This window comes from Microplitis demolitor, chromosome 5, assembly GCF_026212275.2.
Source record: "Microplitis demolitor isolate Queensland-Clemson2020A chromosome 5, iyMicDemo2.1a, whole genome shotgun sequence".
NCBI lineage: Eukaryota > Metazoa > Arthropoda > Insecta > Hymenoptera > Braconidae > Microplitis > Microplitis demolitor.
In genome coordinates this window covers 21396227-21423098 of record NC_068549.1, presented here as the reverse complement: position 1 = coordinate 21423098, position 26872 = coordinate 21396227, and the positions used below count along the sequence as shown (strand labels likewise).

Below are 26872 nucleotides of genomic sequence, written 5' to 3'. Positions count from 1 at the left end.
TTGTAATAAAAAAATATGTTAGCGTGTCTTAGGTAAATATTTTCCATCATAGTGAACGATAGCTATGGGTTAATATATTTAAATATCCAGGCGTTGCCAATAGCTACCAGGTCATATAGTGTCACGTAACATATATTTATATATATTTTTATTTCCAGCTGACCGGCAACTAAACAATATTAATCGTCTGCATAAATTAATTGTCCCGCCTTTCGATTCATCCTGTCCCATTACTATTTTCTCGTCTCTCCCTTCTCTCCTCGTCTCTCCTCTCTCTCTTTCATCTCCTCCAGTCTCTTCCTGCCTCATATATGATCCTTTCAACCTTATCAGCTATTAAATCTCTATTTCCACTACCACATCACGTCATTACGACTGCAATAGACATTCCGGTACAATGTGATTTATTAATAATTAACTGAAAGCTCATTAAGATAATTGAATGTAACATCCCATCAAAACAACTCAATTAATTAATTGAAATAATAATAATAATATAATGATAGTGACATATAATATATACATATATATGTACACATATATATAGCCATAGAATCCTTGCGCGCATTTATTGATTTTATAAAATAAATAAAAAAAAAATAACTCGGTAAATTTTATTATTTTTTTATCGGCTATTAAATAATAACAATAATTATTGTTTTCATCAGTATTAAATGTTTATACATAATAAGTAAAAGTATAAGAGAGGTATAAATGGATGTAAATATATAGGTGGAAGCTTATGGGTCGATAGAGCCGCCTCCACCCACAAATTCCATCTCTCTGTTACTCTTATGGGTTTTGTTACAATTTCATCAGGTCTCTGTCTCCTCTACAGCTCTCTCGTGGTCTCGTGTGAGCATGACATGTAGGATTCTAGTAACTAGTACTCAGTACACTAGCATGTAGCTGCTAGTTTAGATTCATCAGTTGCCCCGCGAGCCGCGTTAACTCTGTCACGATTCAAGATCGAGATGACTTGGATTTGTAGACAAGTACACGCTTATGGTAATTTTTTTTTTTTTATCAATCATTTATTTTGTGGCTTGTGATCTGATGGAAAAGATTTATCTGATTACTTTTTGAATTCGGGAGAGAGTAAAAATTTTTAAAATTTTTTATTGTTAATTTGTGCCACGCGTGAGTTTTAATTTATTTATTTAAATATTTAATGAAGCGGTGAATGCTCGGAGGGTGAAGTTTGCTTTAATTTTATTAATTTATTCAAATTTATGGGAGATGTAATTTTTAATTATTGAGAATTTAAAATATAAATTTTTAAAAAATATTTTTCTTACTTTGTATTGATCTGACCTTTGTCTTTGGCCTACAATATTATTGTATTGATTGATAATTGGTTTTTTTAGATGATCTATTTTAAAGTTAATTAACTTAATGCAAAATTAGTGTCAGTCAGAATTTTTTTTTGTTTAGATTACTTTGGAATTCTATTTTTAATTTGGAGACTTTTAGAGGTAAAAAAATAGTTTGGGTCTGTAAGATATTTTTATAATATACTGACAAAATTTTATCAAAAAATTTCCTATTAAAAAAAAAAAAATAGTTTGTTATTTTGTATGAAAAAAAATAAAAAAAGTAGAATTTTTATATATCAGACTTTAAATTAAAATCGTGTCTAAACTACTAACTTTATCGTTAAAGTCATCTAGAACTTTTTTGTAGAGAATTTAATTTCCTATAAAGTTGTTCCAGACCATTTTCCTTCTATTTCCAATAGTTAGCTCAGAATTTTCATTTTAAAGACTCAGTATCCTTGCTCAAATAACTCTTCCACCTCAATCGTAACCCAGGTGCTTAAAATCGTAATTACAAGTTATCTATTAAAGTTACGTAAAAAATACATAGGAACAAAATTATAGAGCATTAAATTTCCTATAGAAAAGTATTCTTTGGATTTTTTTCTAGACTCAATAGTTTGTGAGTTATTTAAATTTAAAGTTTATAAAGATTTGAAAAAAAATGAATTTGTATTTTCAGGATAAAAAAAAATTAAATGGAGAGAAATAAATGGTTATAAATCTAAACTGGTCGATGGTGCTGAGTTTTAAAGTTGACTATTTATTGAAACCATGCACCTCGAGGGTAATCGTATTGTTTATATTAAAAAACGTTTAAAAATATTAAAGTTAAACTGGAGAGTAAATAATAAATTAATAAATACAACGATATATACGCGTGTAAATAATGAGCAAAAGTGTGGAATTACTTTCTGGATCCGAGGACGGTGAACAAGGTAATTATGTTAAGTAATTAATTATATTTACAGTAATTAAATAAAATCGTTTAATTTTAGGGCAAGAAGAAGACAGATCGCGACTGAATTTAAATGGTAACCGACAGTTGTCACGAAGTGCCACAGAACTACGTAATAATAATGACGATTTGTCAACGGGTCGTGCGTCTTCAGCCCAACCCACCCAGCACAGACACTCGCATGTCCAGCAGCATCATCACCATCATCGCCACGTAGCCTCAGTTGCCCAGAGGACCCAGACCTTCTTCGCGACCCTCAAGAGCCGCTGGGCAAGGGCAAGAAGTAAGGAGCGCAAAAAAGCTAAGGATGGTCATGACTCGACTCACAGTGCCGGTGTCGAGTCTGATTACGCTGCCGATTACTCTTCTGAGCACAGCAAAAGTTCTTCCGCGACTCATAGTCCTGCTAAAATTGCACTAAATCATCCAGGTATTTTTTTTTAAATAATATAATTAAGATTTTACTACTGAGTTTTGTTTTTATAATTTTTTGATACTGATACTGAAAGAAGTTTGGAGAAAATCCGAATTTTAATTCAATCTGAATTTACTCCGAGTTGAGATTTAAATATTTATAAAACTCAGGAGTAAATGTAACTCCGAATCGGAATTTTATCATTAAAATAAACTCCCCTTTGAAGTAAATTTGACTCCGAGGGCATTAAATAAATAAATTGTTATCCACTTTACATTTACTCCGAATTCATTCCGTCACGGTCTTCCGGAGTAAAAAAAGTGACTCCTCATATGGAGTAAATAGGGAGTTTGTTTTTTTAAGCGGAGAGATTTCGGAATAATCTGGATTTTATTTAAATTCACATTTACTCCGAGTTGGGATTTAAATATTTAAAAAACTCCGGAGTAAATTTAACTCCGAATCGGAATCTTAGTATGAAAATAAACTCCCCTTTGGAGTAAATTTGACTCCGAGGACATTAAATAAATAAATTGTTATCCACTCCACATTTACTCCGAATTCATTCCGTCACGGTGTTCTGGAGTTAAAAAATCACTCCGCAAACGGAGTTAATAAGGAGTTTCTTTTTTCAGTGGTCAATTCGGAGTGATTTGGATTTTATTTAAATCCACATTTACTCTGATTCGGAGTTTCTATACTAAAATAAACTCCTCGGAGTAAATTTAACTCCAAGAAGATTAAATAAATAGTCATTTGCTCCGGATTTACTCCGCTAACTTTTTGCAGTGTAGATTACAAAAATTAATTTATGAGTTTCTTTTTAATCCCAGCGCATTGCCATGGTAATTAGTTAAGATTTTATTTTTTTTTTAAGACGCAATATTTAAATTTTATATTTGAATTTATGATGGACTTCATAAATAACAAAAAAAACATTACTTGGAATTATTTAAATATGCAGAGTAAAAAATTATAGTAAATTTAAAACTGAAAATCGTTTGAAGTCGCATCTTAGGTTACCCTAGGGATCATCGAGGCCTGGGTCTCATAGAGAAATTTTTTTTTCTATTGAGAAATTTTTATTAAACCAAGTGATGAAAGTCATACTTATAATATTTAAAAATAAATAATTGAATTACAGAATCTCCATTAGCTCGGGGCAAATCATCTTTAGAAGACAGTCCTGGAAGATGCAGCGACAATTCATCGAAGCTGTCAGCCTTGAAAGCATCCCGAGAGGCTCAAGAGTCTCTCGATCCTGGATCCTCATCAGCAGCATCATCAGCAGTGCCGTCGACTTATGAAAATGCGCAGTCGAATGAATTAGCACGTCGACGTGAATTAGCATTAAGACAGCATGCATTTTTTCAGCTGCGTATGCATATTCGCCGAGGTGCCAATCTCGTCGCGATGGATCGATGCGGTAAATTTTTCATCTTCTTCTTCTACTTTTTCTTCTTATTTTTCAATACTTTGAATTATTACAGCGACAATATCTAGTTTATTATTAGCTTTGTTCGTTGTCTTGAACTTAAATTAAAAATTAAATGTCAATTGATAATGTCTAATGTCATTGTTTAATTTTATATTATTACAGGCGCAAGTGATCCTTATGTCAAGATAAAATCATGCAGTAGATTATTACACAAGTCTCGAACAGTTCATCGTGAATTAAACCCAGTGTGGGATGAAAGTGTCACATTGCCTATTGAAGATCCGTTTCAGCCGCTCAGTATCAAGGTTTATTTATAAAACTATTATGCAATGGCTATCAAAAAAATCCGCGTGGGTTTATACGGGATTCCGTAGAAATTAATTGGGAAACTGGGGATTTACATAAAGATTTATGGGGATTAGCGTAGAAAAATATGGATTTATATAGGAAAATAATGGGTACCTGAAATCCCATATAGGAAATTCATATGGGAAATTATAGGCACCTGAATCCCCATGTAGGAAATTCATATGGGAAACTGTAGATACGTGAATCCCCATGTAGGAAATTCATATGGGAAACTATAGATACGTGAATCCCCATGTAGAAAATTCATATGGGAAATTATAAATACCTGAATTTCCATACAGGAAATTCATATGGGAAGTTGTGAATGCCTAAATTTCCATATGGGAAATTCATATGGGAAACTATAGACACCTGAATCCCCATGTAGGAAATTAATATGGAAAACTATAGATACGTGAATTCCCATGTAGGAAATTCATATGAGAAATTATGAATACCTGAATTTCCATACAGGAAATTCATATGGGAAATTGTGAATGCCTAAATTTCCATATAGGAAACTCACATGGGAAACTATAGACACCTGAATTTCCATATATAAAATTCATATGGGAAACTCTGGAAACTTGAATTCTCACACATGAAATCCATATGGGAAGCTGTAGGTACCTGAATTCCCATATCAAAAATTCATATGGGAATTTCTATCTAAAAATTTTATATGTATAGACCATGTATGTCTCCATAGGAATCTAAACTAAAATCCCATATGGATTTTGGCATAGCTTGGATTCCTATGGGAAATTATTGTAAAGGTCTATATAGAAATTTACGCCGTATTCCTATAGGAAAGCTAAACTAGATTTTTTTGATAGGAAATCGATTTATTTTAAAAAGTGTCTGATAAAAAACAAGTAATTTTATTTCAAAACTCAGGTATACGATTACGACTGGGGTTTGCAAGATGATTTTATGGGCGCAGCGAATTTAGACCTTACGGTACTAGATCTCGGACAACCGCAAGATGTTACTCTGGAACTTAAAGATCCAGCGAGACCGCGACAACATCTTGGAGAAATATTTTTAACTGTCACCTTGTGGCCGAGGAACCAGCAAGAAAAAGAGCAGGTACTTTTATTTATTATTCATTTTTTAAATTTTTTTATGTATGGAGTGATGTGTGAAATGCGAGATACGAGTCACGGTTATTTCCTTCGTGTACATCCGGTTTTATTTAGAAGTTATCGTCGCTCCGCTTCCTGGTGCTAATGCATATTTTTACGATAAAATGTTCTACTGGAGTGCTATCAAGGATATTTTATTTATAGCCGTAGGATTTTGTTAAGGAAGACGGATACTAAGCAGTTTTATCGAAAACGGGGAAAATGGGCCGATTATAAAAAAAATTCTCTAATTTTTTATTCAAAACAGTCGCCTTAATTTTTATTTTTTAAGTTTTAAAATTTGAAATAAAAAATTTTTTTCTAAAATAAATTTTTTTTAAATTTCAGTAAAAAAATTTACACCGCAAATTTTTATTTATTTTTTTATTAAAAAATATTCAAAAAAAAAAATTCAAATTTTAATTTTCAAAAATTCGCTGAAAATTTCTCTTATAAAAAAATGATAAATTAAAAAAAAAGCTAATTTAGATAATTACAGGTAACATGAGTCACCAAAATCGTGACTAAAAAAATCATGTCAATTTATCACCCTAATAAATAACAATCTTTTAATCTCCATACAAAAAACAACCGTACAAAAAAATTAAATTTCCTTTCAACAAAAACTAATTTATTCCCCCCTAATTTACCAACAAAAAGCGTTCCCAATTCGTTATACAGAATACCAAATTAATAAAAAATAAAAAAAATCTTTTAATACAGATCATCTCTTTCATAAAATTGAAAAAGAATTCCATGATCCGCTTTAACGTCTCAATATCTTTTTATCTTCATTTCGTCTGCTTAATGACTAATGACGTAACTCAAGGTTTTTTTCACGTGGTCTAGAGGAAAAAAAAAATAAAAAAAAATTTCTTAATCCCGGAAATAGAATAACTTGTTGCAATGGCCAATTGAATGTTTCGTATCACCGAGTCACGGAGTGGGAGGACTCAAACTGTAGCCGTAGTCTGTAGATCCCCATCTCCTTCTTTGTATTCGCATTCGTATTTTATACTTACATTTACGTACACGCTGATTTTATAAAAAAAAAACAAAATAATAATAATAATAATATCAATATTGATAATAATAAATTTAGTGTCAAGTGATAAAAGACATTCAATAAAGTAATTACTGGAACCTATTTTTTTAAAAATATTTCTGAAGTTTGTAAAAAAAATTTTTTACGTGTCACTTTTAATACATTGAATGTATTGTGGATATATGCATGTATTGTTATATATATATAAATATATATTGTATTGCCGGTGTATTGAATCCCCACTTGTTATTTAAACATATATTTAACGTGTCAGAGTATATCGTATATATGTTAATATACTATTGAGTTTGTTATCGAATACGAGGCAGTTTTTATTCAACGAATTAAATAGTGGCCTCGAATAGATATTTGTTATGTGTATATAAATATATAAATATATAAATATATAAATATATGTATGTGATGTAAGAAATTTTTGAGTGCAGACTAAATTTGGAGTAAGTTCGGAGTAAATATAGAGCGGGTGACTGTTTATTTATTTAAGGCCGGAGTTAAATTTACTCCGGGGAGTTTATTTTAATATTAAAACTCCGGTGTAAAGTGAAATTTACTCCTAAGAAATTTATTTTAATATTAAAACTCCGACTGGGAGTAAATACGATCTAGATCACTCTGAAATCACTCTGCTGTAAAAATAAACTCCTTATTTACTCCGTATGCGGAGTAATTTTTTTTTTGACTCCGGAACTTGGAATAACGGAGTGAATTTTGAGTGAACGTGGAGTAGATGATAGTTTATTTATATAATGTCTTCGGAGTTAAATTTACTCCGAATAGGAGTTTATTTTAAAAGTAAAACTCCGATTTGGAGTTAAATTTACTCCTAAGAGAAATTTATTTTAACATTAAAACTCCGACTACAAGTGAATGACAATTTATATAAAATTCAGATCACTCTGAAATCAATCCGCTAAAAAAATAAACTCCTTATTTACCTCGTATGCGGAGTATTTTTTTTTTGACTCCTAAACGAGTAAATTCGGATTTAAATAAAATTCGTAATTATTCCTAATTCACCCCTGATTTTTTACAGTATATATACATATATATTTATATATATTTGTGATAATAATTTACACTGAGATAAAATACGTTTTGGAAACTTATTTTTTTCTTACAAGAAAATTACGCAATTGAAAATTTATAATAAAATATTTTTTAAGTGAAAAAAACTGACGTTAATTAATTTTGATTTTTTTCTGTAAAGTTAATTATTCAGCTTAAATAAATTATGTAATAATTTTTAATTACTAGAGAAAATACTATTTTTACGCGTGTTTTTTTTATCAGTGTATTTTATTTATAAATCTTTTAAGTATGAGTAATTTACCAAATACTCGGTTGCGTGATAGATAAATAAAATAATAATAATATGGAGAATGAAGGACCGAGTAATGAAAGAAGTAATAATACGGAGCGTAATGACAAAGCTGAATGTAATGACTATTTTTTATCAAGTGATGAAATTACAAAAGGTGACGGTGATAAAATAGAAGTACTCAAGTTTAAAGTTTCTGGTGAAGATAAAACTCTTGAGAAAAATAATGACGGAGAGAGAAAAGAGGAAGTAGGAGAGGAAGAGGAAGAAGATGAAGTAAACAAAAAGTTAAAATTAAGTCGAATAAGAAATTTGGGTAAACGCAGATACTTTGCTATGGATGAGATACAAAAGCGTAAAAAAACTGTACAAGCATTCAAACAGTCGGTGGAAAAACGGGTCGAGAGTGTGGAGAAAATTTTCGAGGATAAAGTTGAGAAGATGTTGGAAGAAAAAATGGATAAGCATCCATGGCTTCAACCAATCGAGACCTGGATCGTCGACAGGTGCAAGAAAGACGGAAGGAAAGATCGGCTGGCTTTGATTTCCAGAGATCACGACGAGGGTGAAAGTGAGGGCAGGGAGAGACTAGGCGAGCTTGAGGGAAATTATAAAGGGGGTGAATTTGATGTTGAGTTTACAAATAGTCTTGAAAACGGGGAAGTTATAAAAATAATATCGACGCCAGTTCCTGTTATTGATATCAATGATAAACATAACAGTGAGTCGAAGCACGTGGGACATGATTTTATTGACAGACTTAAGGAAGGATGGAAAGAAAAAGTCGACGATGTAACGAGGGTATTTTTTTTTTTTTTTTTTTTTTTTTTGAAAATTACTTCCGGTAAATTTTAAAATTTTTTTTTATGAAGAATTAAAATGAGTAAATTTTTTTTTGCTTGCAGTATTTCCAGAGAACGAACAGACTAGCAGACGTCAACCGAAGATTAAAATCACAAATATGGAGTTCCGTTGTGACGATTGTACTCGTCGAGGCAAAAAGTTTATTACCGATGGATATCGATGGGCTTTCGGATCCTTACGTAAAATTCCGGTATTTATAAAAATGAAAAATTTAAAAAATTTAAGTATTTATTTTTATAAATTATTTAGATTGGGAACAGAAAAGTACAAATCAAAAGTTGTCAACAAAACAATAAATCCAGTATGGCTGGAACAGTTCGATCTCCATCTGTACGAGGACCCTTATCTGGGTCAAGAACTAGAGGTCACGGTCTGGGACCGGGACAAAGGTCATCAGGACGACTTGATGGGCAGGACGACGATCGATTTAGCGGGGATGGAACGCGAAACAACTCACAGGATTTGGAAGGAGTTAGAAGACGGGGCTGGAAGTATTTTCCTTCTGCTTACTATCAGCGGCACGACTGCCAGCGAAACAATCAGCGATCTAGCGGCTCATGAAGAATCCCCCAGAGAACGTGACCGTATTTCTGATAAATATTCACTTTGGAATTCATTACAGAGGCCAAGAGACGTCGGGCATCTCACTGTTAAAGTTAATATTTGTTTATTTTTATCTAATTATTAACATTCTTTGCTTACCAGCACTCAGTATTTCAAGATTTAGGAGTTGAGTCTTAGGGGGGTAATTTAAAAAAAGTTTTGAGGAATTCTAATTCGTGGTAGTTCTGCAGAATTTTATGTAGTAAAATTTTGCGAGTAGTAAGATAAGAATGAAATAATTGCTGCGTTAAAAATAGAGAAGTGGTTTATTTTTTAAATTTAAAATGAGTAATTTTTTTTTGAAGGTTTATAGGGCACAGGGACTAGCAGCTGCTGATCTAGGAGGCAAAAGTGATCCTTTTTGTGTACTTGAGTTAGTTAATTCACGGTTGCAAACACAGACTGAGTACAAAACACTGGCACCTAATTGGCAAAAAATTTTTACTTTGTAAGTATTTTTTTTTTTTTTTAGTTATTTATTCAAATTGTAAAAAAATTCATGTCAAAATGGAGTTATTTTAACAGGGATACCTTTACGGGAAAGAAGGGGTTTGAGATACAAAAAAAAGAACGTATTTTTGTGATTTTTTTTTTAGAGTACCTTCGTTATAAAAATTTTTGAAAATTGTGACATTATTAAGCATCATTTCAAGAATGTTCTACTAAATTTTTGTAAAAAAATATTGAAAAACAAGCCAGTGGTAGTGGGGAGAGACGAGTCACCTCAAAAAAAGTCTTCATGCCGTAGGCAGGATAACTCATGACTGCTTCATCGGAAATCAAAAAACCAAAAAGATTTCTTTAGTACATAAGTTTGATGGATTTGAACGAAGGAATAAACAAAATATTCATTTTTGAATTTTTGGTAAAGGCGCAATCAAAAAAACTCTGATTTTTACCAAAAATTCTTCCTTTTGTTTAATTAAAAAATAAGTAGCTATTGACAAAAAAAATCCTTCATTCAAATCCAAGATAAACTTATGAACTAAAGAAATTTTTTTGGTTTTTGGATATTAGATAAGGCAGTCATGAGTTATCCTGCCTACATCATGGAGACTTTTTTGAGGTGACTCGTCTCTCCCCACTACCACTGGCTTATTTTTAAATATTTTTTAATGAAAATTTAGCAGAATATTCTTGGAATGATGCTTAATAATATCACAATTTTCAAAAATTTTGAAAACGAAGACACTCTGAAAAAAAAAATACTTTCCGGTTCTTTTATGACAACATTAAAATTTATTAAGTCCTCGTTATCTGATTTCTAAATAATAAAAGTAAAATTTCTGATAGTACATTATTTTAATATTTCAGTAACGTCAAAGATATAAATTCTGTACTAGAAGTGACAGTATACGACGAAGATCGCGACCACAAAGTTGAATTTTTAGGTAAAATAGCGATTCCTTTACTTAAAATACGCAACGGCGAGAAACGTTGGTACGCATTGAAGGACAAAAAATTGCGTTGCCGTGCAAAAGGTAATTTTCCTCAAATATTACTCGAGATGCGCGTGATCTGGAACGTCGTGCGAGCGTGCATCCGAACTTTGAACCCAAAAGAAAAAAAATACATGGAGCCAGAAGTTAAATTCAAACGTCAAGTTTTTTTGCGCAACGTACTGAGACTCAAGGCTATCATAATGTACTTCATTGATCTAGGAAAATATATCCAGTGAGTTTATTTACATATTTATTAAATGGACGTTCAAATAGTTGCTGTATTCGTTAACTCTGCTTGCGCAGTTATTTGACTTATTAATTAACCTCCTGTTTATTTGCTATTTGTTTTGTAGGAGCTGCTGGGAATGGGAGAGCAAAACGAGAAGTATTGTTGCACTAGTACTATTTGTCCTCGGGTGTTATTACTTTGAGCCATACATGATTCCCGTCGCGGCGCTTCTCATAATGCTTAAATATTGTTTAGTTTCTTTGATAACAAGTAATTCCAGTTCTTCGTCTTCGTTTCAAATTCATTCGAGTTCTCATGATCAGGATTTTAATTCTGATGACGGCCCTCCCACCCCCGGTGACGATGATGACGATGAAGATGACAAAGATAAGGTATCATAAGTCGAGTTTTAAGTCTGATTCCATTAAGTCTGAACTTACCCTCAATCTTTACCCCCACTGGATGTCATACATTTGTATACATTTCTGTATTTATAAATGTATCATTCATGTAAATATAACTGCGCATGCGTGTAGTTTATTTTTGTAAAGAAGGGGCATTCGATAACTCGAAATTTTTGAAAATTTCCGAGACTCCATCGATTCGCGGTCAGACTTAATGGGATTCGATTGTAATAAGAAAAAAAAAAAATTTTTTTTTGAGTAATTTTGTACTTTGTAATTTTTTTATACTCAAATTTATAAAAGAAATTTTTTTAATTTCTGTTTTTTTTTGTAATTTTTATGATACTGGTTAGCCGAAGTTCAATAATTTTTGAATGTTTTTAAAAACGATAAATATAAAAAAAAAATATTTTAAAAAATTGCACCTGTAGTTTTTTTAATTTTCTACATGTGCATATTTTTATTTTTTTTTTTTTTACTTTATTTTAGTAACCAATCAATTATTTAATAATAATATGACCAGTTACTAAAAAGAAATTTTTCAATGAACTGTCAAAAATATTTTGAAAATTTATTTAAAGTTAAAAATTGAAAAGAAAATTTTTTTAATTGTGACTGAAAATAAAAATTAAATTTTTGAATAATTAATTAATTTCTGTTATTTAGGAAGAGAAAAAAAGTTTAAAAGAACGATTGCAAGCGATCCAAGAAGTAACGCAGACGGTCCAGAACTCGATCGGTTACATCGCGAGTCTCTGCGAGCGTGTGAAAAATCTCTTCAACTTCACAGTACCTTATCTAAGTTATCTAGCGATGATTCTATCAGTCCTCGGCAGCATCGTCCTCTACTTAGTGCCCATGCGTTACTTAATTTTAGCCTGGGGTGTAAATAAATTCTTCCGAAAAATTCTTCGTCCCCACTCAGTACCAAATAACGAGGTCTTGGATCTAATTTCCCGGCTGCCTGACGATGAAGATCTTCTTAGTTACAGGTTGGTAACTTTATTTTTCATTCACTGGCTGCTAATCATCAAACTAATAATTAATTTTATTACAGAGAATTAAAACCCATGCCAACAGCAGACTGTGAAAAAGGATCAACATCAAGCCCAAGTAGCAACGCTACATCAAGACGTGAACAAAGAAAAAGACACAACAAAGTCGCGTAACGAAATGCCCCGCGGCCATCGGATGTCGCGGGAACGCGGACTTCAACCATCCTAAAATCAGTTTTAACGCGTGGTAATAAATTACTGTCTTATCAATATCGCCGTGTAAATTCAACAGATTCAAAAATATTAAAAGATAAAGACTGATAATTATTATCATGAGTATTTATGAATTAGTAAGTTAAGGATAAGACACACGTGATTTATCGATTGGTGTTTTGTCTAGTCAATAAAGTTTTAATAATAAATTAATAAATAGAGTGAGATAATGCAGAAAGTCGTTAAACCTGTGATGGAACAAGATTGAATTATAAATTGCGCTGTTAGTTAGTTAGTTAATTACAATATTATAGATATAATGATAGATAATTATTAATTAGAAGTATTCTCAGCCCTCCACTTTTTTAAAATATTCAATGGCGAACTGATCATTTTTTTTTTAAAGTATGTATGCATTAATAGGCCTCGGGTAATATTATACCCCGCCAATTTAGTCGAATTCAAATTCAAATTAAAATTTTGAAACCAAATCAAATTCAAAATTCGCGGCGGAAATTTTAACTGAAAGACACGTGTACTTTGTGCGAAACAAATTCTTGTGGTTTTAGTGGGATTTGAACTCACAACTGGTTGGTTATCAAGGTTGAGAAGTTGAGTCTTTCGCTGTGGTCATGGCAAAGCTGGACCATATGGGCCACCGGCGGGAAATTTAAATAAACGCAAAAAAATAGCCATAGTAAAATAGACTACGATTACGTCATAAATTAATGTAACCATTGGAAATTTTATAGGTCGTAGTAATTTTTTCTGTTTATTTTCATTTCCGGTAGATGGCCAATGGCGTCCGGCTTTGCTATGACATCATAACATTTAAAACAAAAATAATTTATCCGTGCAATTAGGAGTTAAAGGAAATGAAAATGAAAATTATAAGACAAAGATTTTACTGAAACGACAATTTTCATTTAACGTCTAATTGATGTCAACTGTAAAAAATTTTTCTAAAAATCTAGATCTCCGCGAAATTGCAAGTGGCCTTTTTTCAATTAATTAACGGATTTAAATACGACGATGACGGTCATTGGATAATTTTAAAAAATAGGGACACTGTCTGAGAATACTTTTAAAACGCTCGCGAACGTCGGGGTGCGGTTTTTTTTTACGACTAGTATTCTAATAAATTAATTCGATTTAACGATTTTGTTTTAAGATTTATTATATTGAGATATTTAATAATGAATTTTAATTGTTATTATTAATATTGAAATGACAGTCTCTGAGTATACTAATTACTAATTAAATAAACGATATGAAGAGGGTACTTGGGATAGATTAAATAATTAATAATGTAAGACTGTCAATAATTGCGTCCATCGATGTCATTTAGGATATGCAATTTTTAAACACCCGTTGTTTATACCTATGTGATTTTTGAACAATTAATATTGTAAATGATTCTTAACTCGGGTTTAAATTTTTTTGTGTGAACAGAATTATTAATTGGATAGAAATAAAATTTTAAAATTAAGGGAAGAAAGTTTTTAAAAAAAAATTTATATCGTAATTTTGTCAGCATGAAAAATAATTATTTCATAAAATAATTTATTCAACGAATCAAATCTTTGATGATTGAAAGAAAGAAGTAATTTTGAATTCGAATTTTAAAAATAAAAATAACGATTTGAGAATCATTGACAATTATATAATAAATAAATAAATAAATATATCGATACCCAGCACCGGGACTGGCTAAGACGCAAAAAAAATGAAAATATTTTATATTAAAATAAAATATTTATCAGGGCAATTTTAAAATTGTTGGTCTTCTTAAAACTTGTCTTTATCAAACAATCTAATTAATTATAAATATTTAAATTGATAAATAAAATAACGAATCATCTTAAATTTTTTTATCAACGAACCTAGTTAAGTGCTTCATAAATAAGGTAGTGTCTTTCTTAATTAAAAAAAAAATAATATTTCAAATCATACACGACACTTTACACTTACACACGTTTATTTTTACTTTGAGAGTGTAATTAAAAGAAAATATTCAGATATTATCATATATGATCATGCTTTAGTGTTACTTATAATCATATATGATCATATATGGCCATATGTGATCAGGTCAAATTTATATGTGATCATACATGATATCAGATATAATAATGCATGATCATCTATATTAAAACCTGATCAGGTTTAATTAATCTGTGATCAGATATGACCATATATATGCTATCAGATATGATCATTTATGATGTCAGATATGATCATATATATGATGCCAGAAATGATCATATATATGATGTCAGATGTGATCATATATATGATGTCAGATATGATCATATATATGATGTCAGATATGATCATATATATGCTATTATATATGATCATATATAATGTTACATCTTTTTATCTGAATAAATATAATATCGGATGTGATCATGCATAATATCAGATATGATCATATATGATGTCAGATAGAATCATGCATGATGATACGCCTTCATATCTGATTATGCGTGATACCTTAAATTATCATGCATGGTATCAGATATAATCATACATGATTATATATGTCTAGTTCATATATGATGATATATGATCATTCATGATATCAGATATATGCATGCATGATAATATAAAATCTGATCAAGTCCGGATTCATACATAATCATATGAATTTATGTTTGATCATGCATGATAACATATATGGTCATGTGTGATATATATGATATATATGATTATATCTGAGTATTTTTTCTCAAGTAGTTTACAATATGATAAATTAGAATTTATTTAAATTAAAACCAAAAAAAAATAAATGACTAAAATTTATGGAATTATAAATGAATATATTTATAGTCAGATTATAGTCTTTTTTCTATGTATTTTTCTACTCTCTGTTTTATATTTATCTACCATTTAGTATTAATTAATTTTAATAAACAAATCCAAAGAATGAATTTAATATTTTAGTCAGTAAAATTTTTTCAATTTTTAAAATTAAAATTGTTCAGATAAAATTATTAAAATTTAATGAGTTCTTCCTTCATTAGTAAAACAATATAAATTATACATTTATCATTCGTATTATATGTTATTAAATAAATAATAACATAATTGACAAAGTATAAAGTACACATGACACATAATCACGCGCGCAAATAAATAAAAGGAAAATAATAATTATAAATAAATAAATTAACAAAGAACAAAATAATTAAATATATTTTTTATTGTAAAATATTAATGAGTTTTTTTTTAAATTAAAATTTTTTTTAGACGGAACAATAAATTATACATAAATATATATTATAATATTAATTTTTATTAAATAAGCGGTTTAGTCGGTCCGATAATCAATCTCGCACTTAAAGCTTTTAACTCTTTTATTAAATAAATAAATAAACCTATCAAAAAAATTCATATGGAAATCCAGCTTATATTAGATTCCTACATATTGTTTTCGGATGGATTCCCATATGGTTTCCTATACAAATTTAACATAGATTCCTATGTAGATTTTTATATGAATACTCATGGGAATCCGGATATCAAAGTTCCTGTATCTACTTTTTGTATGGGAATCTCGGTACTAATAGTTTCCCATATGGATTTCCTATATGAGAATTCAGGTATTCATATTGGGTATCTCCTACATGGGTTCCTTTATAAATTCGTACTCTGATCCCAATGTTAATCTCCATGGATCCTCATCTAAATCGATAATTTCCTATATGGGTATCAGGTATCCATTTTTTTCCATATGAATTTCATGTATGGGAGTCCACGTATCAACAGTTTCCCATATGGAAAACTATGGATACTTGGAACCCCATATATAGGAAGTCAGGTATCTATAGTTTCCCATACAGCTTCCAAATATAGGAAGTCATGGGGATTTCCTGTATGGTAATCTAGGTATACCTAATTTCTCAAATAGATTTCATATATGGGAATTCAGGCCTTCATAGTTTCCCATATGGAAAACTATGGATACCTGGAACCCCATATATAGAAAGTTAGGTATCTATAGTTTCCCATACAGCTTCCATATATAGGAATTCATGGGATTTCCTATATGGAGATCTAGGTATCCATAGTTTCCCATATGAATTCCATAATTAGAGGTTAAAATACTTGCATCTTCTCATATAGCTTTCATATATAGAAATTACGATATCCATAGTTTCATATATGGGAATTCAGGTATCCATACATAATTTCCCATGGATCTTCATGTAAATCCATAGTTTCCTATATGGTTTTCTATAGATTCTCATGCAATCGCACATGAATTTTTTTGATAAGGAAGTAAATGAATGAAGAAAATAGCGGAAAAATCTAGACCTAATATGTGGTTTTAATAGTGACTCTTATTTTTATTTTCGTGTAAATAATATTAAAATATTATGACGTTTGAATTTAATACGAATTTTTTTTATTGAAATTAATGCAAAAAATATTTTTAAAAATAAATTTCTGAGTGTAAATAATTTTGAAATATTTAATAAAAAAAATAAATGCCGAGCACTAGTTTGGAATTTAAATATGCACCAATTAATTAGTTTTGAAATTTCGACTGATAAAAAAAATAATTTGCTAAACATAATTATTATAGATATTTAAAATTGAACTATTTAATTTTTAGATATTGTTATTATTATTATTACATATTGTATTATATTATTGATATTGTGGTTATTTAAAAATAATAATGACGTTTCGTTGATGGTTGCGCTTTAATGTTAAATATATAAATATATATAATAAATTTGCGTATTTATTAAAAATGAAAATGTTAATTTTAATAAATAAATAAAAGAGTCATTGTTATATTGGTGATAAATAAAAATTTATTTGAATCTTCCATTATTGTGTTAATTCATTTTTTTGTAAATTTGAAGTAAATGCGGATTTAAATAAAATCCCAACACTCCGAATTAACTCCCGATTTTTTACAGTGTACACACAAGCATTTATTAGAGAAACAAAATAATTGATATAATAATAAGTATTTAATTAAAATAGTATTAAAAAGTTGATGGAGTAGTAGCAAAATTTATTAATTAGTAAGGTAATGTCTTTTGGTAGCTGGTAACGCAACCGCCAAAACCGCAAGTGCGTTATTGTTGGGTTTGTAATATACAACACTAGTAGCAACACAGTCCGGCAATTATAATTTTATTCGTATTCTAAATGAGAGATTTTACAAAACCACAATTAGGATCAAAGCAACTGATCCCGCTCTAAATTTTCATCATTTAAATTATAAGATTCATTACTCTCATAAATAATTAAAACAAATATATAAAGTACTCAATGGAATTATATTTATTTTAGAAAAAAATTTAAATTTAATTACTAGAATTCAAATTTTTATAGTTGATTTGGAATTTCAAAAATTTTGGAGTAGACCGAATTGCCCTAGATCTCCGCATGTCTAGGATATCCTAGACAAATCCTAGACAAATCCTAGAGAAAACTTAGAAAAATTTATTTCTCCGAAAATCCTAGACAAATCCTAGAGAAAACTTAGAAAAATTTATTTCTCTGAAAATCCTAGAGATATCCTAGACAAATCCTAGAGAAAACTTAGAAAAATTTATTTCTCTGAAAATCCTAGAGATATCCCAGACAAATCCTAGACAAATCCTAGAGAAAACTTAGAAAAATTTATTTCTCTGAAAATCCTAGAGATATCCTAGACAAATCCTTGAGAAAACTTAGAAAAATTTACTTCTCTGAATATCCTACAGATATCCTAGACAAATCCTACACAAATCTTAGAAAAAACAGAAAAATTTATTTCTTTGAGAATCCTCGAGAGATCCTTGGATATATATATATATATATATATATATATATATATATATATATATATATATATATATATATATATATATATATATACGATTAAGGATTTTTAAAAATAAAATTAATATAATTTTAATATTGCGACCTTGCGCACAAAAAAATTCATACACGTGGGAAAAAATATCTGATGCACCTGTGATGACAATCAGCGTAAGAAATATAAGAATATAAACAATATGTATATTTACATATACGTCACCGTAATCGCGAAGAAAATTAAACATACTAAAAAAATTTTTTTTTCTCTCGATAAATATGAATTTAATTTTCAGTCAAATTCAAATATCATTTTAATTACACACACATATATATATATATATATATATATATATATATATATATATATTTACAATAATTACCACCATAAAAGGAGTTAATATTGATTGCATCGAATAAATGAAAAAATAATTTCTGCCATCTATTGCTTAACTTACAAACTATCGTCCTTGACTCTCTTCGGGATTTTTTCTTTTACCTCTTACTGCCATATATCTAATTCATATATATATATGTATATATTACGTTACTTAAACTAGCATTTAACTCTGACACTGAACTACTTCCACGCATAATGTATTTTTAAAAATACACGTACTCTTTTAATTAATACTAATGTTTCGTTATCATTTTCAAATGATCTCCAGTCTTGATATATAATTACAAATGAAATATTATCAGTTTGAAAAAATATTAAAGTGTCCCCATAAACAATTAATACAATTACTAGTTAATTATACTTTTCCCGCCATCAATCTCACTAATTAAATAATAAATTAACACAATAATTAATTAATTAATTAACACATTTTTTATTAATATTATATTTTTTCTTAATTTATTTATTTCTACTTTTTTATTTATAAATACGTATAAAGTATTTTTTTACATTTTTTTAAATTATCAACAGTCATCATACATTTTATAATTATTTACAATTATCATCACGCTCATAAAATGCTCACACTCAGTCTTCTCACTATTAAATTATATTTATTTATTAATTGTTATAAATTAATAACTTAAAATATTTACATTCCATTAATTATTAATTTTTAAATAATAATTATATTTATTAATTAACAGTCATTAATCTAATGATTTTTTTTCATTCCTTGAAAATTAAATTTATTTTTAATTTTTATCGATCGATAATCTCGAGATTTAAATATATCCGGGTTCTTAATTAATGTAATGCAATTCATATATATATATATATATATATATATATATATATATATATATATATGAATTTAATGCAATAATTGATGTAGACCACGACCAAGACCAAGTGTTAGATCTTGATACCATAGAGTTCACTCAGGTCAATTTATGGTCAATTGAAGATTATTGGTCTCGATGTTTTGTGCCCATAGTTTGACATATTCACAAAGGTCAATAAAGTTACTTATTCACTGTTAGGCCGACTATTAATGTTACGATAACACTTTAAATCTATTATTTTACATTTTTTATGTAACTCATGCCGAAGAACATGCCGCTAATTGGCAAACGTCAGTTATGTGAAATTTTTTATTAAAATGCAATCATTTCTGATTGGTCAAAAGTGTGAATTGAATTTTAGCGAAATAGGCGGAGTTTGTCCGCAATGAATAATTCAAGTCTAAAAAATTCCATGGAAAATCTATTGAAAATTCCATAGAAAATCAGGACGTCACTGTCTAATAAAATCAATTGTAAATTATGACGTCGCCGTCTAAGAAAATCTATCGAAAATTCCATAGAAAATCAGGACTTGTCGCCGCCTAAGAAAATTTATAGAAAATCTATCGAAAATTTCATGGAAAATCAGGACTTGTCACCGTCTAATAAAATCTATAGAAAATCAAGACATTTCCGTCTAAGAAAATTTATAGAAAATCTATAGGAATCCAGAACGCCATCGTCTATATTATCAGGAATCATTTAATGGAAATCTAGATCTTTCGAATTTGAACCATAGTGATTTGGTGAATAGTATCCATTTTTTTAAAGTATGAATCTTTTTTTAAAAAAATGAACTAAATTATTTTTATAACTCAGACTGTAAGACCCGGACTTTAGACATTTAGCGGAATTTTTCTTCGTGCATTCATTACATAATCTATTGTATACTTCTAGTGACATCGAGTATAATACCGATTCTACTAGATGTATAAGTCACTATTAAAACCGGATTTTTTTTTGCTGATGTCTGAATGATCAAAAGGCTAGCGGACGGAAATTAGAACACTTGTATATAAACATAAAATATTTAATAATTTTCAAGCAAAAAATTATCTGAAAATATTCGCGTAAACTCACTAGTTTTGGACGAACCGCAACTTTGAATTAAATTTTTTATTAATTTAAAAAAAATTAATAATAATTAAAGTCCAACATTTTCACGAAACGCACTCACTCAATTCAAATATCATAACGTGTAACTCTGATATATTTATTAGATATGCTATTTAGATATTTATTCATATTTTTAATTAATTAAGAATTTTTTTAGGGGCGCGATTTTGAAATTTCAAAAATTTCTAAAGGAAATTTAATTTTCTTCAATCACGAAAATTGAAATAAAAATTTTCATTTCACTAAATATTAAAAATTATTTACAATAAAAATTATCTCAGGAAATTTTATTGGAGATAAGCCCAAAATCAAATTCCTAGATATTAAAAATTTATCAGACCTAAAAATAATCAGGAAACTTAAACTCTTTAATGACTACTGAACCAAATGAACCAGGTCGAAAAATTTGATCTGATACTTGTGTAATTTGACCGTATTTGGACTAATTGATCCATATTTTAATTTTTATAAAAATTTTGAGCTGTTTTTAATCTACAGACAACGAAAAACAGACTTAAAAACAAATAGTCGGAAGAAAAAGTCTTATTTTGGTCTGGATAAAAACAAAAGAAGAAAAAATATTTTGAAAAAGTTTGATTTTGATCAACAGATAACCAAAATCAAATTAAAAATTATTGAAAATAAGTCGAAAAATTGGTTAAATAAAAAAAAGTACGTAAAGAAAAGATTTCTTGCTCAAAAAAAATTTTTTTAGACAAAAAAAAAATTTCTTGTATCAAAAATTGCTATTTAATAATTTAAAAAAAATAAAAAGTAAATTTAATTAGAAAAACTTAAAATTTAAATTTCGTTTGAAAAAGACCGCGTTTTCCGACCCGGGGAACCGAGTGATAAAAAAAACTAATGACTACCTAAATTAATTATCTAGCGAATACAAAAACAAATGAAAACTATTCAGACAAGATCCACACGTTGGTAAAACCATATGTAGTACGTTATCCATCTCGAAAGCTGGTACATCAGACGAGATGTACTCGTGCGGGAGTTGGTGATGGAGGTGGAGGTGGTCCAAGAATAGTATTCAAGCTTAAGCTCGAGTATCTCGGCGCCTCGTCCATTAAAGTTGCTTGTTCGTAAGTAGGTGGTAGATCATCACGTGCAGAAAGCTTCAAGAATCTCCGTTCCTGGCGACGTTCATCCAGAGCACGCAGAACGATAACCGCCGGGCCGAGGACCAGCATGACAGCACCCACCGCGACCATAGCAACTGCTGCAGCAGCTCCACCGCCACTCAAATGCGACAATCTTAATCTTCTCCTCGTTTCCCACATGCTCGGTTTCGCGGTTGACGTTTGCACAACCGTTTTATTCGTTTCTTTTTTCTCGTCATCTTCCGACAAAGATGAAAAATTACGAGATCGCTTAAATGTGTCTTCGTACACTGGAATTATTTCTGACTGCCTTTCACTGCTAGAATTCATCATGGGTAAAATTAATTTCATGGAAGAGTCTTTGATGTCAGTTGAACTTTTAAATTTATCGGCATCTTCATCGGGTTCAAATTCGGATAAATTTGTTGTAGAAGTTTTTTTAACTCCTGGTTTTTTCAAATCGGTTAATTTATCTTTTGATGAATCCAAACTCTCTAGAACACGTGGCCCGTCTTTATCTTCATCGAATTCAATTGGTAAATTTTTTTCTTCAAGATCGTTGAGATTTTTTTCGTTTATTTTTTCTAACTTGTGGGCCATTGACTTAGCATCAAAAATTTTCGAGCTGCCAGATGATGATTTTGGTAACTCAGATGATGGGTACGGTTTTGAATTTTCTACTATTGATATCACTGATAAATCTTTGTCGACTGAATTATAACCAGCTGTGTTGATAGACGTCGTCTAAAATAAATTTAATCATAATATTAGTTGTATTTATTTTATTTTATTCATATTTATAATTTATTGTTTGTTGTTTCAATGCAAGTAAACCGGGACAAAATTAACACTTCAAGTATAATTGAGGACGATATTATTTTTATTAGTCTATGAAATATTTTTAAAAATTTAAAATTTTTTGTAGAATCAAATTTTTGAAATCCAAATTTTGACTTCATTATTTTGGGAAACAAAATTTATTTTGAAATTTTTTTTTTTACATTTTTTATTTTCAAATTTTCAAAATAAAATTTCTCGTCTGATGACAAATAAAAAATTCGATTTCAAAATTTTGATTTTTTTTTTTTTAAATATTTCAGTCAGTTATCAAAAAATGTTTACAGTAATTAATTTTTGAATTAATTAATTTTTAAAATTAAAATCAATAAAAAAATTTTAATTTTCGTCCTCATTAATAAAAAAAAAAATAAATAAATTTCTGCAAAAAAAAAAAAGTAGGAATGAAATTTTGAATGGATTAAAATAATTAAAAAAGAAGATCAATTTTTTGATAATTAAAAAAAAAACTTACTTGAGTAATATTTCGCATCTCGGAGCCTTTTTGCAAAGATGACACGCCTTTCTGTAGAAGTACAATGCCAACGGCACTCCAGGCTGCCAATTGAAGGATCACCACAGCCCTCGAGGCCCATTTGTTTGTTCCTGAGGTCATGGTCATCCTCAATATAATAATACTATTTAACTCCACTCACAATGACTATTTAATAAACCACTTAGTCATTATTACACACATCGCAAATTCACTACCATCCTTCTTTCCCCACTATTATTATATTTTTTATCTTTATATTCTTCCGTATCTTTATCTACCGACTTATTTTACTTCACTTATTCTTCGTCTGGCTCAAGTTGCATTCAAAATATTTTTACCTGAAAAAAAAAATTTGCAAGTATTATCTATTGACCTCTTTCATAACCATAACAATACAAATTTATTCTTTTATCCTCCTCCGACTCAAAAAAAAAAAATTATTGTAAATATTTTATAAAATTCATTAATTCTAATTTTATAATTTTTAAAAATAACAACACATTAAATATAATCTTAGAAAATTATATATATTTATTTATTATATATATATATTTTTTTTAATTTTCTGACTAAACATTTCCGTAAACATGCAATTATATCTGTATTTACAAAAACAATAAATGTCCGGTGTTCAGTACAAAAAAAATTTATGTATATACATATACATATATATATTTATATAGACATTGTTAATAATCAGGAGTAAATTTGAAGTAATTATGGATTTTATTTAAATCCGAATTCACTTCGTTACAAAGTTTCGGAGTCAAAAAATTTCCAAAAACGGAGTAAATAAAAAATTTATTTTTTTAGCGGAGTGATTTAAATTTACTCCGGTTCAGATTTTGAATATTAAAACAAACTCCGTTTAGAAATGAATTTAACTCCAAATCGGAGTTTTGATATTCAAATAAACTCGACTTAGGAGTCAATTTCAGTTTAAACCGGAGTCTAAATATTGAAAAGAACTCGCTTTTGGAGTAAATTTTGAGTAGATTAAATGAACAGTCATCCACTCTGGATTTAATCTGTAAATTTTTTCTAATCTCTAATTACAGGTCAGTAAAAAACAAAAAAAAAATAGACTATAGTTTACTACTAACTGTTGATTCGTATGTCTGCTAATATTCGTTTATCAGAAACATATATTAAGTAACTATGGCATATGTGCAGCAAAATGGAAACGTATGTAATCGTGTCCTCGCGTGTCTGCCCGATGCGATCGGCTGGAGACAAAAGTTTCGCTCTATTTAACGATACCGTGTTCTTATTTTTTTCTTGTTCTTCAACTTATTCATTTAATATCAATAATTATGAATAAATTTTTTTTTTTATTGACTCAAATTTAATTCGTGAAAAAATTAAACATTTAATTATTGAATATAATTTTTAATTATTTCGCGCCTAATTTTGAAAAATATTCGCGTGGTTTTTTTTCAAAATGAATTGACTCTGAATTTATAAATACTCGGGTCAGGATTTTTGCTTAATGGGGTCGAATTTTTAATATTACGGCAAAAATATTGGTCGTATGAAAAAATTCTTTCAACAAAAGTTGTTCGAAATTTAATTTACAAAAAAAAATGTCTCTTATAATTTTGTCATAGAACTAATAAGAAAGCTGTAATTTCAAAATTAAGGTTTTGGTAATTATCAAAAATTTGAATCAATCATTATGAATCTTAATTTTGTAATTACGGTGAAAATATTAGTCGTATCAAAAAAATTTTCAAATAAAAGTTGTTCAAAATTTAATTTTATAAAAAAAAATGTCTCTTATAATTTTTTCATAGGACTAATAAGAAAGCCGTAATTTTAAAATTAAGATTTTGGTAATCATCCAAAATTTGAATCAGTCATTATGAATCTTAATTTTGGAATTACGGTGAAAATATTGGTCGTTTAAAAAAATCATAAGAGATATTTTTTTTAGAAAATTAAATTTCCTACAACTTTTGTTTGAAAACTTTTCTGATAAAACCAATATTTTCGCCGTAATATCAATTACTTTAATCATTCATTTCAAAATTAAGGCAAAAATTTTGTCTCTAATAATTACTTTCATTAATTACGAACATTTGTAATAATAAGTTGTAATTAATTATTATGTAACTGCAAAAAACAAACAAATATAATTTTTTTTAAATTATCGTCCATTGATCCGTTGCTCTACCATAAATTTTTTTTCTTAAATTTCAAAATATCCAACATTTAAATTTTCAAATCTGTCTCAATCCTCACTTTTCGTTTAAAATTCGCGGCACTTTTTAAAACCCAATATTCTTATTGTTTCTTTCACTCGATATATTAAAAAAAAAATCACTGCCAAAAAAATTCGATGTTTTCCTTCAAGGATTCAAAAAATTCCGCCACAAAAACCGCCAATTTTAAATAATTTAATTCCTTACAAGTTTTAATGATAATAAAAATTAATAGAGTGTAAAAAAAATTAATAAAATATTCAAAATTTCAGTCGCGGACCCAGAGATTTTTTTTCACAATCAAATTACTGAATTAATTTAAAAGTTATTAAATAAATTTGCTTTTAATTAACACATGCAGATAATGACCGCGGATTCTTGTCATTTAATCAGAATTTTAATAAATTTAAAATAATTGTTTATTCAAAAATCAGGTGTCAAAAAATAATAATCAACACTCAAGGTCTATTGTCAATAAATAGCAATATTTACAAACGTAAAAACTAATTAATTTAATTGATAATAATTATATTTATATTTACATTAATAATCTTTATCAGCACCTTGCACACGTGCATACAAGCATGTATATAAAATCGAGTATAAGTACCGCCACTTAGTACATTTAAAACCGACCTTCAACATTGATTAACATTTGTCATTGATCTTGATTAATTAACATCTTTTAGCATTTAATTAATTTCCTTATTCTCAAATTATTCTGTTTATTCATTTTTAAATCTTCAAAATATATTTTTAAAAAACTTCTATTTAAATGTAAATATTTACGTACGTACTTTTATATGAAAAAAAAAAAAAAAACCAACACGAAATACAAAACTTGAATAAATCAACTATATAAATTATTTCAATACGTCACTGACTAGATGTCATTAATTTTAAAAAAAAAAACAACTTGTACTTGAAATAATAAAAAAAAAATGGAATTATTTTTTTTTAATTTAAAAAAAAAAAATTCAAATTTATTTTGAAAACCGCCTGCGTCAGTAGTACAAGGAAGTTGCGCTCATACTGAATTGTGTTGCGAAGTAAAGAGTGAGCAGCGCCCCGAGTAGTGACTCATGTGTCCCCTCTTAAAAAAAATTTTTCTCTCACTCTTTTTCATGTCTTACTATAACTTTCTTTACTACTTACACCACTTTATGGGGTTTCACCCTTAAATCATTTGAATTAATATAGAAACTCACTTTACCTAAGCGACAAAAAAATATTGATTTTTACACACATGTCACTTTTTATTATTATTTGTCATCAATAATTTATTATTTTCGGAGAAAACGCCTTTTAA

At 28.7% G+C, this 26872-nt stretch overlaps 2 protein-coding genes across 9 annotated transcripts; one reads left to right on the top strand and one right to left on the bottom strand.

Annotated features, from left to right (window-relative positions):
* Window positions 1–935: 935 nt before the first annotated feature.
* Window positions 936–17407, top strand: LOC103579533 (multiple C2 and transmembrane domain-containing protein). 6 transcript variants are annotated; one of them, XM_014444654.2, is made up of 13 exons: window positions 936–1008; window positions 1999–2254; window positions 2315–2704; window positions 3834–4115; window positions 4290–4432; window positions 5373–5564; window positions 8889–9037; window positions 9097–9502; window positions 9756–9898; window positions 10765–11124; window positions 11246–11513; window positions 12192–12517; window positions 12583–17407. In XM_014444654.2, the coding sequence occupies exons 2-13, from the start codon at window positions 2206–2208 to the stop codon at window positions 12692–12694; spliced, it is 2820 nt and encodes a 939-aa protein (XP_014300140.1). In that variant the 5' UTR covers window positions 936–1008; window positions 1999–2205; the 3' UTR covers window positions 12695–17407. The 6 variants fall into 6 exon arrangements, with proteins under 6 accessions (XP_014300140.1, XP_053595617.1, XP_014300143.1 ...); XM_053739642.1 differs by lacking the exons at window positions 936–1008; window positions 1999–2254; window positions 2315–2704; ... (1 more) ...; window positions 4290–4432; window positions 5373–5564 and adding exons at window positions 6590–6729; window positions 8018–8784; XM_014444657.2 differs by lacking the exons at window positions 936–1008; window positions 1999–2254; window positions 2315–2704; ... (1 more) ...; window positions 4290–4432; window positions 5373–5564 and adding exons at window positions 6590–6729; window positions 7982–8784.
* Window positions 17408–19549: 2142 nt separating this feature from the next.
* LOC103579384 (uncharacterized) lies at window positions 19550–26578 on the bottom strand. 3 transcript variants are annotated; one of them, XM_008560763.2, is made up of 3 exons: window positions 26361–26578; window positions 23342–23700; window positions 19550–22773 (listed from the first exon to the last, which is right to left on the bottom strand). In XM_008560763.2, the coding sequence occupies exons 2-3, from the start codon at window positions 23486–23488 to the stop codon at window positions 21898–21900; spliced, it is 1023 nt and encodes a 340-aa protein (XP_008558985.1). In that variant the 5' UTR covers window positions 23489–23700; window positions 26361–26578; the 3' UTR covers window positions 19550–21897. The 3 variants fall into 3 exon arrangements, with proteins under 3 accessions (XP_008558985.1, XP_008558984.1, XP_008558986.1); XM_008560762.2 differs by lacking the exon at window positions 26361–26578 and adding an exon at window positions 26106–26346; XM_008560764.2 differs by lacking the exon at window positions 26361–26578 and adding an exon at window positions 26127–26346.
* Between the last annotated feature and the right edge of the window lie 294 nt (window positions 26579–26872).

What these genes read in the sequence shown, in the direction of transcription:
- LOC103579533 (XM_014444654.2), top strand. Translation starts at nt 2,206, where the DNA reads ATGAGCAAAAGTGTGGAATTACTTTCTGGATCCGAGGACGGTGAACAA. An exon ending in AATTGCACTAAATCATCCAG is followed by an intron (nt 2,705 to 3,833) that starts GTATTTTTTTTT and finishes ATTGAATTACAG; the next exon opens with AATCTCCATTAGCTCGGGGC. An exon ending in GAAGATCTTCTTAGTTACAG is followed by an intron (nt 12,518 to 12,582) that starts GTTGGTAACTTT and finishes ATTTTATTACAG; the next exon opens with AGAATTAAAACCCATGCCAA.
- LOC103579384 (XM_008560763.2), bottom strand. Translation starts at nt 23,488, where the DNA reads ATGACCATGACCTCAGGAACAAACAAATGGGCCTCGAGGGCTGTGGTG. An exon ending in AGATGCGAAATATTACTCAA is followed by an intron (nt 22,774 to 23,341) that starts GTAAGTTTTTTT and finishes AATTTATTTTAG; the next exon opens with ACGACGTCTATCAACACAGC.